We start from the raw sequence: 16,751 nt of genomic DNA, 5'->3' as shown, positions 1-16,751 counted from the left end.
ATCTAAATTCAAAACCCCTCAGCACGACTGTCAGTTATAAGTTTTGAGAATTTCTTTAAAAAAATAAAAAAATCAGGACAAGGTCTTTCCAAACTGGTTGCTGTCAACTAAAATGAGAAGTTAGATAAAACTCCCACATGCCAGATGGTAAATCACAATAAACGCTTGGGCTGTTAGATGCACAACAAGCAGCAAGTGCATTGAAATGCACCATCAGAAGCAAGCCCGAAATAGAAAGGATATTTTAATAAAAAGTTATAATCTGGGGGAAAGTTCCTTGTTGAGCTCACCAGAAGCAAAAATCCTGCACCGAGGGCTTCTCGCTTTCCTCACCACCTCATGTAACTAATGATTTTAGCAGAGTTATCTCAGGCTACTGTCAGCAAGAGCCTCGGAGTTCCCTATTTAGGCATCACTTTTGACCCTTTCTGCCAAGTTACTTAAAAATACTGTTAAAGTATACCAGAAATTTGTTTACTCAAACCATTACTGTTTCCTGAACACAGATGCAAGAAAAAGTTATATTAAGAAGATAAAGAGCTGCTACTGTATGCTGTTTAAATGGCAACAAAAGCATCTAAGGGCCATAAAGGGAATAGTAAGGGAATTAAAACGCATTTTTATGCATGAAGATGGCTAACATCCGTACATTCATTAAAGTGATATCAACCATGCTTTTAATTAAAAGTTAGTGACAGAAACTTAAATATGATTAATGAAATCTAACAGCCTACCAGAAGTCAGCTCCATCAAAAGCAAGAAACACAACAAGCGGCGTTTTCAGCCCTTGCTCATTTCCCATCCCTCTCAGAGATGCTGCCACAAGCAGAATATATCGCAAGGACAACAAAGCAGCATTCCTGTGAAAAACAGCAAGCTAGGGCAAGTTTGCAACCATGTTTTCGTGCTTGGTCATTCTTGATTTTGTGTATCCCAAGGAGGCGTTTCAGGTACCGAGCAACCCAGGGCCAAGCCGAGGAGCTGGTGACCTGTCAGAATAGCCAGCTACGCAGCCACCTCTCGAACGTCTCAGGCACGAGGTCTGCAAAGGACAGGAAAGGCTGTCCTACAAACACCAGCCTCCTACTCAACAGTGGAAAAAATCACTCAGAAGCCAGCGCTGAACTCTGTGACACAGTCAGTCTTCTTGTGTTACTTGGGGGCACAACACAGTCACGACAAAAATAAACTACACGATAAAAATACAGCGCAAGCAAAAAGACTAGACACAGGGAGGGAATCGGTATGCGAAAAGGAGTCCTACAAACCATGTATGTTTCAACACAAGACCAAACCACTGCCCATTTAAGTCACAATACCTGTGTGAAAGCTGATCTGTGACCATTGCCCTACTGAACTATTGTCCCGTGCAGAGCCAAGCATTTGCAGATTATGTCTTCAAGACTTAAGACTTTTTCTGGCATCATATTATCTACTTTGCTGCTTCCAGAGCACATAGAAGATGGAAGTTCTTACTTCAGAGCAGTTATTAACAAAGGAAGAAGTTGTTTTTGTGTGGTTTTTCTTTTTAAATGCACAATTCGAATAAACTTTGTCTCAACCACAGCATTTCAACACAAAACGTTGATCGGACTGCGTTGCGTGGCTGACTGCACAGGGCACTGCTCTGCACCGGGAGATGGGCTCCTCGCTCCTGACTCTGCTCACAATGTTGCAGCCCAGCACCCGCACCTCGGCACGCTCCTCCGTGCTTCTGCTGCTTCTTCAGTGAAGCAAGAGGGGTTGGGGAAGTGAAGGAAGTGACATTAACCCTCCTGCAGCTGGGCAGGGAGCTAGAATTGCTCATGCTGTAGTCTGCTGGCACGGGGCAGCAATGAACGCTTCAGAACCAAGCCCAGGGTTGTTCAGGGGCACCAACACTGGGCCCTTTTTATCAGGTTGAGCCCTTTTTGTCAGGTGGAGAGGCAACAAGGGACCACCAGGCCCAGCAGCCTCCCAGCAGAGGGATCTCTTCTTGTAGCCCATCATCCGGCTACAGAACAGCACCGCTGCTTGTTCTGAAGGGAAAATCTCTCCCTCCCGCCCTCTCTGGTGCGGACACTGCCTCAGGAGCCTGGCCGATGTCCCCAGCCACTCACCCAGCAGTTCACCGGGGGTGCCTAAGGCCCAAAAACCCATGAGGATCTTCCCAGGCTCTATCTTAAAGGTGTTCCTCCTGCACGGCTGCTGCAGGTCTGGCCCCTGCTCTCCTGAGGCAGACCCCACAGGCACAGGCAGCACCTTCATCCTCTCCTCACAACATACTTCAGGGACTCTTGGGCTGCTGCCGCCACCCTGACCCTTCCTGACAACACCCGGTGCCTTGCCAAGAACTAAATTCAGGTAAATTCAAAACCCAGAAGTGCTAACTGGGAAATCAGGATGAGGAGGGCCATAGCCAGAGTGAAGCACCTCACAGCACGTGCTATGGCCTCATGCCTGGCGTGCTTGAGGGCTGCCCTGACACCCAGTGCAGTTTTGTGCGGCCACGATCCCACGACCCCACACTGAGGGTGTCCCTCTGCCGAGCGTGGCAGGGGGTTCATGGCCGGGGACTGAGGAGAAGAGCAGCGTCTGCTCCCCGCCAGTGCTGAGGGGAAGGCTGGGGCACAACCAAACCGCACTGACGCACCGGCGGGCCGTGTCCAAGCAAGGTTACGCTCGCTTCCCAATTTCACGTGAAATAACTGAAAACCGAGGCACGGCGCTGCTATGGCTGCAGCGCCAGGCGCATCCCTCCCCTGTCATTTCTTCCGATATTCGGGAAACTTTCCCCGCCGAAGCATCCCGCTGACCGCAGGAGACGACCAACGCGTCCCATCCCAGCCCATCCCCGTCCCCCCGACCCCGCGGCACCCCCGGGAGCCACCGGCCGGGCACCCCCCGGCGCCGCGGCCCGCAGGGGCCGTTCCTCCACCGGCCGCCTCAGCCCCGCCGAGGCCCCGGGGAGGAGCCCGCCGAGCCGAGCCCAGCCGCCCCGGCCCCTCGGGGGGAGGCTGCAGCCGCCCCTCGGGCCCGGCCTTTCCCTCTTCGCCCTCCCCTCAGTTCCAGCCCCCCTCCCGCAGCGAGGCACGGCCCCGGTGCCCGCCAGGTGCCGGTGCCCGCCCCGCCGCCTCCCCCCCCACCCCAGCCCCGGTTCCTCACGCACCGGCTGCTCCCGGCCGCGGTTCCCGCTGCCGATGCCGCCGCGGCTCGGCGGCTTCCTACGAGTCGCTGCGTGCCGACATGCCGGCGCTCCGCTGGCATAATCCCCCGGCGAGGGTGGGCCGGGAGCAGGCGGCGGCGGCGGCTCCTCGCTCGCTCGCTCCCTCGCCCGCCGGGAGCTGCGGGGGGGAGAGAGGCGGGCGGGCTGCCGCAGCTCGGCGCTGCGGGGCGGGGAAAGCAGCGGGGAAGGCGAAAAGCCTCAGCGCACCGCCGCTGCCCCAGCCCCTGCCCCTGCTCCTGCCGCACGGTTTTATTCCCCAGCCCGAGCCGTGCCCACCGCCGCGGGGAGCCGCCACTTCCTTCGGCGGGCCGGAGCTCCCGCACGGCGGGCGGCTGAGGGGGGGGCGCCGCCTGCCGGCCGCGGCTCGCCCCGCTCCGCCGGGGCCGGGCGGTGGAGGCGGGGTGGGGGGGGAAGCCCAGGAACGCGGCCCTCCGGCCTGGGGGAGACGGCGTTACACCTGAGGCTTCGCTCCCTCCAAAATCCGGGGGGGAAATCACGGTTTCAACAATTTCTTGCATTCGGAAGTCTCGGAGAAACAACAGCAAAATGGGCTGTTTTAACTTTTAAACTGTTGTCAGTTGTCTGCTTTTGTTTGTTTAAGGGTGCATCGCTTCTCCTCCCTGCTGCAGCTGCAAATTATTATCAGCAAGCAGCCCGTTGGTAAATGCTGGGTAATTCCAAACTCACCAGCCTCACGGGAGCTGCACAGCTGCCGTCAGCTCCGTGCTTTGGCCTCAGCCTCAAGGACTTGCACACATCTCATCGGGACCTGCTCCCCCAGCTGCTCCGTCTCAGGTCCCATCCCTGGAGGTTACCGATGCTCCTGGGTGCTCAACATACCGTACTCACTAAGCATCATCTCTTTTGTAAGGACTACCTGCATTGCTGCTGTAAAATCTAGTCACTTTTTATTTATTAAGAGATAAAGTTCCCAGTGAAATGCAGACCATAACTAAAGCTATCAATGGTATAGAGACTTTTTGTTTGTTTGTTTTCTATAGAAGGGGACAAATAAAGAGACTGTTTTCCAACAGTTAAATCTCAATAAACGTTACTACTCCTGCAACTCTCATCACAGAGAAACTATGCACGGGAGGGTCTCGCAAGGTCAGTCTGAGACTAAGAAAAGCTGGAGATCTGAGCAAAACCTAGTAGGGTCAAAGAGGTGATGAATGTCTACATAGCTGACAGGTGCCAGATGGAAGAATGCAAGAGGAAGACCATTAAAGTCCTGCTCAGAAGAAGCCTAAGTTTCTGCTTCTCTAGGCCTTATTTGTCCTCAGCTATGGAAAGAGACAATATGTTTGTGTTCAGGCAAAGAATTTTGAAAGGGCTTAAAATTTAAAAATTTAAAAAGACATTATCCAGAAGAGTGCACAGCAAGTGCAGTCATATTTCCCAAACGTGCCCCACTTTTTTTTTTTTTTTTTTTTAACGCTTCAGGTCTGATTTTCAGAAGCACTAAGCATTCAGGCCTCCCACTGATTTAATCTGGAACTGCAGATTCTCTGCCCCTCTGAAGAATCAGGCTGAAGGCACCATACTGAAACAGGTCACCCTAAGCCAGACATTTATTTGAAAAGGTTGTCCTAGAAGTTTACGAAGAGCAACACTTAGATATTATTTTTTCCCTTCAGTGTTATAATAGAACAGAAATAGCCTAAAGAGCTCCAACAGATGGAGGAGGACTTTTGATTAAAAAATAAATTCTGACTCACACTTCAGTTTTCTGGATGTAATAAAAAAGTACATGAATATGAATAGCACTGGAGAGAATGGAGTGAAAGTAAAGGGAGGTTATAAGGAAAAGGCAGTGAAAGGGCTGAACCAATTTACCTGCTTGTTTCAAATGCTTGTCAGGGAAGTTCTGTTTGGTTTTGCTGCAGTGCTCATGAAAGAACAAGACCATTAATAGACCCACGTTAAGTTTTCTAGTGCTGGATTCCTTGTGAAAAATGCTGCTTGCTGAATGCTGCTTTTGAAGGATACTTCTAAATTCTGCCTGTTAATAATTTAAAATGGTGGAAAAAACTTGTTCAGCTAAATACTGGAGTTGCACTGGGAAGTCAATGTTCTTTTTTTTTTTTTTCCCTCCCTCAATCCCTCTTTTGAGGGAAAATGTTAATTAAGAATATGAAATACCATGAAAATTCTGAATCTATTGATGTAGCCAGGAAGTATATTCAAGCAAGTCATCTCCAAGCATTCAGGCCCAATTTCAACATTTTAGAGTAAAAGCGAAAATGAGTAATTAGCATCCTTGATTTCTCACCAATTCTAATCTTATATTAAAAGCAACCCACATGGCAGAAGTGGAGGCACAAAACACTTTATATAAAAAAAATAAAAAGACTGTGCATGGGTAGGACAGTTCTTCATTAAATATCTTAAAACAAAAGCACTCTAATTTTAGAAACAGACCTTCACAAGCTTCCTTTATGACAGCTATTCTGGCCTTTCCACTGCAAAATAATCACATAATTGGTGGCTAAACATCTTGAACAAGGACAGAATTTGAAACACACAATATGATTAAAACCTACATTATCGCTGATGTAATATCCCAGAACCTATTATTGTTCTTGGGCTAGAGGAAAGAATCTAATTAAACATTTATTTAATATTAAAATGCAAACGAAAATATCAATGTTGAACAGTAATTCAACAACATGCCAACTAGCAAGTACATATTTTTCACCAAGAAAAATGCATGTATGTTCACAAAAATAGCTTGGATTTCATTTGGAAATGCGTGCTTATAACTGCGGTCAGAACACTGGCGTGGCACAAAACCCCTAACTAGCATATTAAAACAGGAGCTTCGGCTGGGTAGCTACAGGTCCTGGGGTGTCGGCTGGAGTTGAGCTGCTCATTGGGAGACAAGCTGGCCGCTGTCAGTCTCATTAATCCCGGTCCTCGTGATATCAAAGTATTACTCCCTGAACTGTTGGGAGACACCAAATAATTTAGAGCAGTATTTTACAAACATAGCCAGAGGCGGCCAAACCAGCAAAACATATACCAATTTGCAGCCAACCAGCCATAATGAAAGTATTCCTCACAGTTTTTTGTCACAATGAAAAATATCCAAGTTATAAGACTTAAATTAAAAGGATTTACTATACAGCAGTGGTTATCTAACACTGGTAATTCATGTTGCCTTTTGTATGAAAATTCAAAATTTACTATTAGCTATATTTACAACATAGCATAGATATTTATAAAATGGTGAGGAAAATGAAGTGCAAAAAAGATAACACGGTCATTTTCCAAAAACAAGCTGCCTTTTAGTTTCTTCTTATTATACACTGAATATCATTATTTAAAAATAATTAATATTTCTAAAAATATTACAATACAGGATAAACATCGATTCCTCAACAGTAACAAAAATATGTTTAAAATATAGGCGGCTGTTTGAAGTACAAAATATTGCTGTGTGTAAAGGGTAACATAGTTGTAAAACTACTATTTAGGGTTTATAAAAATACAAAACAATTCTGCATTTACTGAGTGCATAATTATATATTAGTGCAAAAAAAAGCTTATTTGAATTCAAGAGTGAATTGTCAAAGATTTGCAGAGGTACGTAAAACATGAAATCTTTTCAGAGTCATGCGTATTGATCCCAAATCCCTGTTAATCCTTTCCAAGCGATCTTCCAGGGCTTCCTAACAGTTAAAGAAAAGAAAGGGAAAAAAAAAAAAAGGATTTAATAACGTACAACAAAAATCCAGTGATCCTTCTAAAATGAATAAACTACTGTTATTCCTACATTCAGCTAGAATCCTTTCTGATATATCGTTAGCATATTCTGTTAGCATCCAAAAACTAGAGCCAGACCTGTAGATTTATCATATTTTTTTTTTTAATGTGTGTGTATTTGTGGGTTGTTGACTTTTTTCTTTTCCTTCTGCTCCCATTCCCTTTTTTTCTTGGCTTGGGCATTCCGAGTCAGACCAATAAAAATATTATATAAACATATAACTATTATTTTTTGAATTATTGTCATAAATCACAAACTTACACCTTTTACAAGATAATTCAGAGTGTGTTTATGATTAAATTGAGGTAAATTCCCCTTTATCTTTTAATGCTTTAAAGTCTAGACACAGCATTTTAAACAGATTCACAATTCAGCCATATTCAGGAACAACTCTCAGTGGAATAGTAATTTCCATAGTAATTGCACTTATATCGATTTCAAAATTTGAACTTTCATGTAAACTAGGTATCCTCAAATTGTGGAAGAGCAACTGAAGAGAACAGTTGTAGGTAAAAGTTTTTGCACCTGATTTAATCTTGCTTGCAAAGTCATTCTTCCAGCAGAACAAGGAATTCGACTCAATGCAGCCTCAATCTAGTAACAGAAAATATTTCAGATGTAAATTAGAGCTTCAAGAGCCAATATATTCCTTCCTAACTAATCTTACAGAGAGAGAGGGGTGAGGTACATAGGCTACAGATACATGTCCAATACTGTTCTTAAACAACAACTTATGTTACCATAACACAATGCCACACCAAACTAATACAAAAGTTAATCGTATAAGTAGACACTCAAGGAGCAGTTTGAAGAGAGCGCTCTTAGTTGCCAAAATAACCTTCCTTGTTCGAAAGGCTGAGTTAAGCCACTGTCCATTAACGAAGAAAGTAAGTTTACTCCAACCCTTCCATCCACACTGTGTTCATGTTAAAATGACTCTCCTTTAACAAAATTAGGAACAGGAAAGGACTGTAGTGTCAGAAGCAGAGCAGGGAAAGATAATGGCACATTCCTACATTAACGATGGAAATTACACGTGAACTTCAGCCATGCGTGGGATAGGTTATACAGCTATACCCCTCACCTCTCATACAGTAACTATGTTTAGTCACAACTTTAAAATAAAAAATCATCTTTGCCTGTTGCTTTTCTTGAGTCAGCTCATCAAAAAGCCTCTCCGTTTCAGCCAGAGTCTTAATCCTCGGTGCATACTTGAAGTCTCCCTCACAAGGTGACAGCAATGGCTCATAGTTCTGCGCTACGCTCCTCTCATCCCATGCTGTTGCCTTCTTCATTCCAATATTGACGGATTCAGCACAAGAGCCATGTCTGACACCTGAATGCTGCCTTCCTATCAACAAAACATGGCTCTTTTATTTGTTTTGTAATTGTCTATTAAATTATTAGGTAGGATAGAAAAAAAAAAAAAACAACAAGAATAGCAGCGTGATCTTGGAGGTATATAAAATGATAGGAAGTAGCAAAGCCTCATTTGCTTGCCTTAAGCAAACTTCCCAGAAGAATGCAAAACATTTGGATGGGTCATCTTTCAGCGATCTTTATAAAACAGCATATTTTTTTTGTTAACAAACGGATTAATGTATTGTGCTCATTAAGAATTACTGGTACAACATTTCTAAATATCACCATGTAGACTAGCTGTCATGAAAACACCCATCTAAATAATTACATTAATAAAAACAAAAGCAGAACATTGTGACAAGAATTAGAAAATTAGAAAGATTTGGTTCAATCAATCATTTCAAAAAAATTTTAAACAACTGGCTTTATTATATTTACTCTTTCTGTTACTAAACATTGCATTACAGATAGGAATTTTATTAGTTTGACTGAGTATGTACATCTTAATATAGACTCTAGTAAGATATGCATTGCATAACTGAGTTAAGCATAGGGAAACATATTGCCCTTCTTTCTCAATTTAATTATTTTTGTTTTTCTGTTGCGTTTGTGCACACACGCATATACATAAAAATAAAATCCTGTATGAATGGTATTTCTCAATCTACAGTAATAAGACAAGATAGAGATGATTTTTGGAAATTGAACCTCATAGACTAACATGTCAGCTTTCTATTTAAACAGCTGTTACCAATGTGGAAGAAATTATGGTAAAAATGTTTCTGTTGGGAGATAAAGTACATTTTATAAACTCAAAAAAAAAAGTACAAAGAAACATTTTCCCCTACTTTGGAGGATTACCTTCTGTATCATCTAGTGAGAGAAACTGGAGCCTTTTTCTTGGATTATTGTGCTGTAAAGTAGAGGCAGGACCAGTTTCCAGGTCATCTAGAAGTATGTCAAATCTACAGAATGAGAAGCACACAACAGCTACTCGCTAGAAATAATTCATCAACTGATGCAGTATTTAGCCCAGACAGTTAAAGGTAGGAAATAAACTAATTGTTTATAAAACAATTTCCATAGTAGTACCATATCCCAACACACTCCCAACTGCGTATACCAAAATGCTTCATTCATGTGTCTTTCTTCTGGAATAGGCCAAACCATCACTCCTGAACATACTCAGCTCCCACACAGTCATTCTCAAAAACCAGAGTGGTGCTACACATTTCTTCTTCCTCACACGTGTCCTATACTTTAATCTTGCAGCTAAGCTTGCTCTCTAAAACTCTACAAGCTTTGCCAAGCAAAGACCTCTACAGAAACCATATTATGTAGCCCGGTTACCACAAAATTCAGCTTATGCATCTTCTAATATGCTTATAAATGACGCAATAGTAGATACTATTTTCAACTTTTATTTACATTTCGTGATAAGCTGCCTGTAAATCTGGACTTACTCCACAAAACAATTCTGTTATAACCTTTTTGTCACCGATCAATGTCATTGCAAGATATGTAACAATAAACACAACACCTCTCCTTGGTAAATGCTAAGTTACAGAAATCATTCCAGATTTTTCTCGCCATGTTTTAAGAAGTAAAACTTAGCTTTATGTTTAGAAATCTTCACATGACTCAGATTTTCCACAACTTTTTAAATGAACAAAAACCAGCAGGAACAGTATTAAGCCTGCATAAACATACTGCTGCTATTACAATCGTCAGAACACAATTGTATTCACAAAATTCATACCTTGTCACCGTGTTTTCATTTTTGCTAAGCAAATGGCTAAATCCAGGAGAGAGGTTTTCTTTTGGAGATCGTTTGGGGCTGTACGTCACAGACACTGGCGCCAACATTATCTCTCGTCTTGCTGTGAGAGACAAAGTACATTCAAGTACCTAAAATTCTCCCTGCTCAGTGTTTCCCATTCACGTGATCTTATGTTTACATCTTTAAAGGATGCTTTTCAAAGCTGTCTATGTTTATTTAAATTATATGAAAAGGTCATCACAATACAGAAAAATTAAATTCTTGTGTTTTCTATGATTTTAGAGCTTTTTTTTTCCACATTGTCTACTAGAATAATGCAGAAATCATACTTTTATTTTTCTTTTTTCTAGAGCAACCTTCCATTATTTATATACCTTCACTTGTGTGCGTGGGTGTGTGTGCAAAAAACATGACCCAAACTTCAGGAAAGCACTTACTTGGAGTATTCGATTTCCTGTTTGAAGGAGGAAGGGATGATGACCTCTGGCCACAAGGGGAGCTGTACCGTTTTGGTCTGTGTTGGTCTTTACCTTTCTCTGGGGATAGGTTAGCAACACAAGAAGTTTCAACAAATCCAACTGTTTGACGTCGAGTTGTTGTTTCTAATTAAAAATAAAAAGCGACTACATTAATCAATACTTTTTGGATACAAGAGCTCACAAATGTTCTCTTGTACTCAGCTTTTACAACTGCACTTAGACTGCCTCGTGCAAACATTTGTGCTGTTTTACTTAAGACTCATTTCCTGCCCATCATATTCATGAAACTGATAGTTTTCCTAACTTATGAAAAAGGGTGCTTTGCAGCACGAGGGACATATGATGTTAAATAACAGACAACGAAAAGCAGGACAAAAGCTTCTTTTGGTTAGGAAGGCTGGAGTACCCGCCTGAACCGAGACCATAAGCATTTAAGAATGACTCGATGTTTTGTAACTCCAAGGCTTCCCAAATCAACATTATTAGAATGTCTCAGTGCAGTTCCACAATACATATGCCAGCTTTCATAATAACATTCTGATACAGCACTATGGGAACAAAACTAAAATGGATTTAGAGCCAGCCAGAACTCTGTTAGGGCTCCATTAACTGTTTATAAATACTACGTTATTCTTAGAAAAAGGACATCAACTACTCTCTAGCTTGAGACCTAACAGCAACCTTTGCATTCCTTCTATTTTAAACAAGTCCTTTAGCTGTATCATTTTGAATTTTCTTAGGAAAACTTCAGAAATCTGCATGCTAAAAACCACATTCATTTCACCCCATCACTGAAGACGGATGGGCCTTCATGGTGAGAACAAAACCAAAAGACATGCAAACAAAGAAAGGCCCATAAAGACAAGTTTAGGAATATAAAAATAAATAAATAAAATTACTAGCTGACGTGTCTTCTTTTTCTGTCTGTGTACCCCAATCTTTAAACGCTTTTCCTTCTTCAAGTTCTTTAAAGGCTTTTATAATTGGTGCTTCTGACATCCCATTTTCCTTCTTTTCAATTGTGTTTGTTGAAGAGTCTTCTTGTGAGGAGTCCTTTTCAGGAGGAGAATGGTGCCTTAAAGAAAGGAGCAGGAAGAAAGATAAAATTTTCCAGCTTTATTTCAGCAATCCAAAAGCAAGCTGAACAGAAAAACTGGGAGAAATTTATTTTGAGCTTTACAGTTGCCGAAGCAAGATTTTTAGAGTTGTTCTTAATTTCAGCCAAGAACCTCAGATGATCGTATTACAGCCAATCCAAGAATCCAAAATATGAGTTAAGCTTGATAATTTGACATCTTCTTGAAAGTAAATACATACCGACAGAGGTTTTAGAAACTTCTGAGGAAGAAGGTAAACTACCGAGAAATGAAACTACACCTGAAGCTTCACACTAGCAGCAAGTTGCAGCCAAGCACATCAGCTCACGTCATATACAACAGAGCACTTCTTTGTGTCCAGGCTCAGAGTAGAATTGGACACAAACATGGAGAGCATAAAGGCAGCAGCACAAGATGCAGTTAAAGCCTTCTGATATTTCAAGGAAGGTACTGAAGGCTACAGCTGTTTCTTTCATACCAGGTTCCTTCATACTAGAAAGAAGGTTGTTTTGCTTTTCAGGGATGGTTTAGCATCTATAACACCGAGACATGTTTTAGAACTCTACTTAGCATCCGCAAAATCTGGAAATATGAATCTGGTTTATTTTCAATAAAATTATGTTTTAGAATTGTTCAACTTCACATCACAGTGGAGACTGAAGGAAACCAGCTCACCTTGAAGGAATATAGGTTTCTTCTAGTCTGTTGTCTTTCGGGCTTTCCTGGACTTCCAAGGGCTGGCCAGTGAAGATTGAATACTCTGCTCCTGGTATCAGCCACTTTCGCCTGCTGACATCAGGTGTTGCCAACTTGCTGTGGGAACAAAAAAAAATTCTGAATTATGAATGGTTTTGATTTTTTTTTTAAAAAAAGAATAAAATAATATTATTTATTTGTTCTACTTAGAAACAAATAACAAATATACGATAACTTTGTAAATACTGTAGAAAAAAAGCAGCTTTTCAGGTCTTTAAGACATGGAAGCACCAAAACAGAAAAGAGACCAACTTCTTATGTCCTTAACATACATTCACAATCCACACTGGAGTATGCATTATAACTGAACTTCCACACTACTCACAGGATACCTGTACAAACTACAGTTAGAAAAATAAAAAGCAGTAATCAGCCTCCTAAATCAAAGACATAAGGGCACAAAGAAAACTTCTAATGTCTAATTGGACTATTAGATTTTATTCCCAAGATCTTTGCTCAGCATGGAGATCTCTATTCATCTTAGCAACTGAGACCAACCTTCATGTAGGAAGACTAGAGACAGTCTGCCAAATAACACATGCATTATCTGATTTTTATCTTTTTAATAATTTCTTGGCATACGAAGGCTTGGGATTACATCACATGTGTTTAATCCAGTTTAGCGTATGGGCTGACATCTTTATCCATTGTTACCCAAAACACATTAAAAGTATTCTAAAGCACATGACCTGTTTTCACATTACTGGAATATTCACTTACTTGGCACAAGAGGTTCTTAAACGACTTTCAGTAATATGGCGAAGTTTCAACATATTTTCATGTTCTACCTGCTTGAGCTGAGCTTCAAGTTTTGAAATTGTCCTAATGTAGAAGTAGCAAAGATGCATAATAAGATGATTTAGAATATATAAAGAGACATCATATTTCCTGGAGTTTACTCATTTTTATTCAGATATCCTGAGTAGAGCAGAAGAACAAGAGTAACTACGAGATTTCTATCTATCCATAAATACGTAGATAAATATGTGTTTGTATTCTAAGTCAAATAAGTTCGGTGACCTAGCTAGAAAGACAAGACCAGGAGATATTGCTGTGGATCAAAGCGTTCAACTCCTAGGGGTTTTGGGAGGGGTAAACAAATGTTTTTCCTCCCTGAAATGAGGAATCTACACAAAGGACTCCCTGACTCTGATTTTAGTGGGTGGCTCCTTCTCATGTGTGTCACTCAGGTAACGACCAATCTGCTGCTCATGCAGTCCACATCTTCAGTGCAACACAATTTTAGGCACTCCTTGCTCGGAGGATAGAAAGTCAGGGTTTTGGAACAGGATGTAAAAATTGCTTTTTTCCACTTTATGGGTATGGAATGATCCCTAGCTAGCAGTATCAACAGTCAGGCAAGAAAAATAGAAGCACTAATAGAAATACCATACTGAACTTTCTTTCACACTATCTTCATTTCCTCAAAAGTACAATAAAAATTGAAGGCAAAGTATTTTTGGCTTCTTTCTACTCCATCCTTAAATTCTTGCTATTCATTCTTTCCATTCTTTTTCTTTAAAAATCAGGTGATCTGAGTAACAAAGGATTGCAAAACATATGCCTGAAAATTGCATTTGCTTTTTCTGGTTTTAGTTTTAACTTTACACAGGTTAATGCCTGGTTGCTATGACATTTGGAATGGATTTTGAGGTGAAACTTGTAGCCACACATTTCTAGAAGAATCATCAAAAACCATGCACAAAAAAAAAAAGATCTATTTCTAACAGGCTTGGTTTCAGCTGCTCATATAAAACAGGAACGAAAATAACAGCACATGTCCCCCAAAAAAGCTCAGAGGGAGATGAATGACGTCACACCTCACCTCGCTGCAGTACTACAATGCCTGCCCTAGATCCCTCTCAGAAGTCCTCTCCTCCCACACTTCTCTAAACTCCACTGAACAACTATGCTTATGTTTAACACCCTTGACTAGGAGTAGCTGAGAAATCCCAAACTGGAGGACACGTCCGTAGCTGTAAAACCCTTGATGGTCATGACTCTTGCCTAGTGCCTGCCCAGAAAGCATAAAGCTCAGTACGTATCTGTTGTCCCAACCACGAGACAGATCCAGGCAGCATGAGGGACATCCATAGCAGGCGTTATTTCTGCTATATATGGAACACTTTCTGTCCTTTATTCACATTCAGGAGCCATAATCTTGAATAGTGGATTCCTGCCAGCATCCTCGCTCCTGAAAACCTGCATAGAGACTGGTAAACTGAAGATGGGGGCTCCTGAGGAAACAACTTCAGTAGCAAAAGCTTGAGCAGCAGATTGGCTGGGCTACCTGACTGACAACAGAGAGGAAGCAATTGGAACCCACTGGAAGAGGTTGTGATCAAGGAGGTAAAAGTACACACCACATTTCTTAAAAATAACAAGATTCTTCACATTTGTGCAAAGCGACGTAAAGCAACATGAAATACTTCATAAGATGTAATTAAAATTGCAAATATACAGACTTGATAGTCTAGGACTAAATGTTTGGGCCACAGGATACATTTCATATTGTTAAAATAGTAATAACATTCACACTTACCTTTTCAAATCAGAAATCTGGGCGTTTGCATCAAGCAATTTGTTTTCAGTTGCATTTAACGTATCCTACAAAGTACACAAGGAAAAAAGTAACAAGTCTAGAAACTACATAAGTGTCTACAGAAGAAAAAAAAAAGTAACTTCAATCTTGAAAATAATACACTAAATATGCCTTCCTATTTGAAATAGAGTTCCATTAAATTTCTTTGGCTTTGACTTCACAGTATTTTTGCTGTCTACAACTAGAACACAACATACTCTAAACTCAGTCTTCTTCCCTTTCAGGGACTCTGAAGGTGCAGTAAAAAGCTTTCAGGAAAAAGATATATGGATATTTCATTTTGTCTTTTCCTAAATACTTACGTTAAGTCAGTTAATTCTATGATACATTACAAAAGATTTTACCAGCTTGGGTTTTTAATTAACTAGTGCATACTTACCTTTACTCTTTCATGTTCTTTTCCAAGGGACTCATATTCTCCTAAAAGCTAAAACAAATGAAAAACCAAACAGATACGGAGAGTAAACATAACTAACATTTTTGTTGAGTGCTATAAAATAAATTCCTTGTCTAACATGCTTATAAGCACTATGGGATATACAGAGTGCATTTAAATATTATTTGTTAAGTTCTAGCATCTTCTAATCAGAAAAAAGTTATAGAAGGGACAAGAACTACATGCACAACATATTTCTAATTGTCATATAATTTATCTTTAAAAGGAAATGACGAAGCTGAAGGAAACAGTAGAACTCTTTACCGGCTTTAAAGTTGACTTTGTATTTTGAAGTTTATTTGGAAAATAAATAAATATATAAAGGATTTAAAGCATCAAGTTGCTTTTCCACCTAGTACCCATTTTTCCAAAACAAATCAAACATTCCATAAAGCTGTTACTGAAGAATCAGAAGAACAATTGCTTTGATTCAGTCTAAAATTAACAGTGATGACTTACAAAAGAGATTCAGTCCATTCCACATAAACTCAGGAGAACAAAAAATAACTTGTCCTGAAATTACTTCCTATATTACCTCTACAAAAAGATGAACTAATAGTGCATAAAGTAATAAAATACCTGAGAAAGGATACAGCAAATGTTATCACATCAAGTAAATAATTGCTGCCTTATATAACTGTTTTAAAATATCTATCAAGTCTGTAGTATAACCTAACACCTAGCCTACAAAGTAGTCTACTGAATATTTCTGTTCCCTCAGATGTGCATTAAGTCTTGGAAAACTACTCAGAGTATACCACTGCAAAAACACCCAGGACTTGCTGTGTTGGTAAAATGCAATGCAACTGTAAAAATCATTTCACATTTTCTTACTTACGTTTTGAAACATTTTATTTTCTTCCTTTAACCTTGCATTTTTATTATCGGATAATTTATAAGCTTTTTCAAATGCTTCCTCTAGATCTTTAAGCCTGGATTTTAGTCTACTGATTGTGTTATCCTTCTCTTTATTATTTGTGCGCATTTCTTCAATACGTTCCTGTAAAACTTTGGAAGTATTACTAACAGCATAAAAGCGTTCTCTCCAATCTGTCTGTAGAAGAAACACAACATTAATTATAATGCTTACCTAGCAGATTTTTAGTTCAGAAACTAAAATCATCCAAATAGAATAGTTCATCTACAGATGTACAAGATTATGCTCATTTCTGTGAGGTATAAAGAACGAAAATCAAGAGTCAAACCCCCAAAAGACGTATATTCATTTTATATAACTTAAAACATCTAGAGGTTACGTCTCTAATCCC

At 40.6% G+C, this 16,751-nt stretch overlaps 2 protein-coding genes across 17 annotated transcripts in view; both read right to left on the bottom strand.

The window, feature by feature from the left end:
- Nucleotides 1-3,581, bottom strand: part of PITPNM2 (phosphatidylinositol transfer protein membrane associated 2) — a 136,020-nt gene extending 132,439 nt beyond the window's left edge. For 8 of the 14 annotated variants that reach the window (XM_040577523.1, XM_040577533.1, XM_040577526.1 and 5 more), the window contains exon 1: nucleotides 3,149-3,527. The gene's annotated coding sequence lies outside the window, so the exon portion shown is untranslated. Of the gene's footprint in view, nucleotides 1-3,148 lie in introns of all 14 variants that reach the window. The other 6 variants (XM_040577528.1, XM_040577540.1, XM_040577539.1 and 3 more) reach the window with 4 other exon arrangements.
- A 1,937-nt stretch (nucleotides 3,582-5,518) lies between these two features.
- The window catches only part of MPHOSPH9 (M-phase phosphoprotein 9), a 28,272-nt gene continuing 17,039 nt past the window's right edge, over nucleotides 5,519-16,751 (bottom strand). For all 3 annotated transcript variants that reach the window (XM_040577185.1, XM_040577187.1, XM_040577186.1), the window contains 12 exons: nucleotides 16,322-16,537; nucleotides 15,427-15,474; nucleotides 14,988-15,052; nucleotides 13,166-13,267; nucleotides 12,365-12,502; nucleotides 11,492-11,667; nucleotides 10,551-10,715; nucleotides 10,093-10,213; nucleotides 9,195-9,298; nucleotides 8,111-8,322; nucleotides 7,497-7,565; nucleotides 5,519-6,876 (listed from right to left, as the gene is read on the bottom strand). In XM_040577185.1, coding sequence (XP_040433119.1) covers nucleotides 6,775-6,876; nucleotides 7,497-7,565; nucleotides 8,111-8,322; nucleotides 9,195-9,298; nucleotides 10,093-10,213; nucleotides 10,551-10,715; nucleotides 11,492-11,667; nucleotides 12,365-12,502; nucleotides 13,166-13,267; nucleotides 14,988-15,052; nucleotides 15,427-15,474; nucleotides 16,322-16,537 — 1,518 coding nt within the window. In that variant the 3' untranslated portion in view covers nucleotides 5,519-6,774. The remainder of the gene's footprint in view (nucleotides 6,877-7,496; nucleotides 7,566-8,110; nucleotides 8,323-9,194; nucleotides 9,299-10,092; nucleotides 10,214-10,550; nucleotides 10,716-11,491; nucleotides 11,668-12,364; nucleotides 12,503-13,165; nucleotides 13,268-14,987; nucleotides 15,053-15,426; nucleotides 15,475-16,321; nucleotides 16,538-16,751) is intronic.

This window comes from Cygnus olor, chromosome 17 (genome assembly GCF_009769625.2).
Source record: "Cygnus olor isolate bCygOlo1 chromosome 17, bCygOlo1.pri.v2, whole genome shotgun sequence".
Classification (NCBI taxonomy): Eukaryota; Metazoa; Chordata; class Aves; order Anseriformes; family Anatidae; genus Cygnus; species Cygnus olor.
Note: the sequence above shows the minus strand (reverse complement) of the source record. Positions and strands in the feature narration are given on the sequence as shown.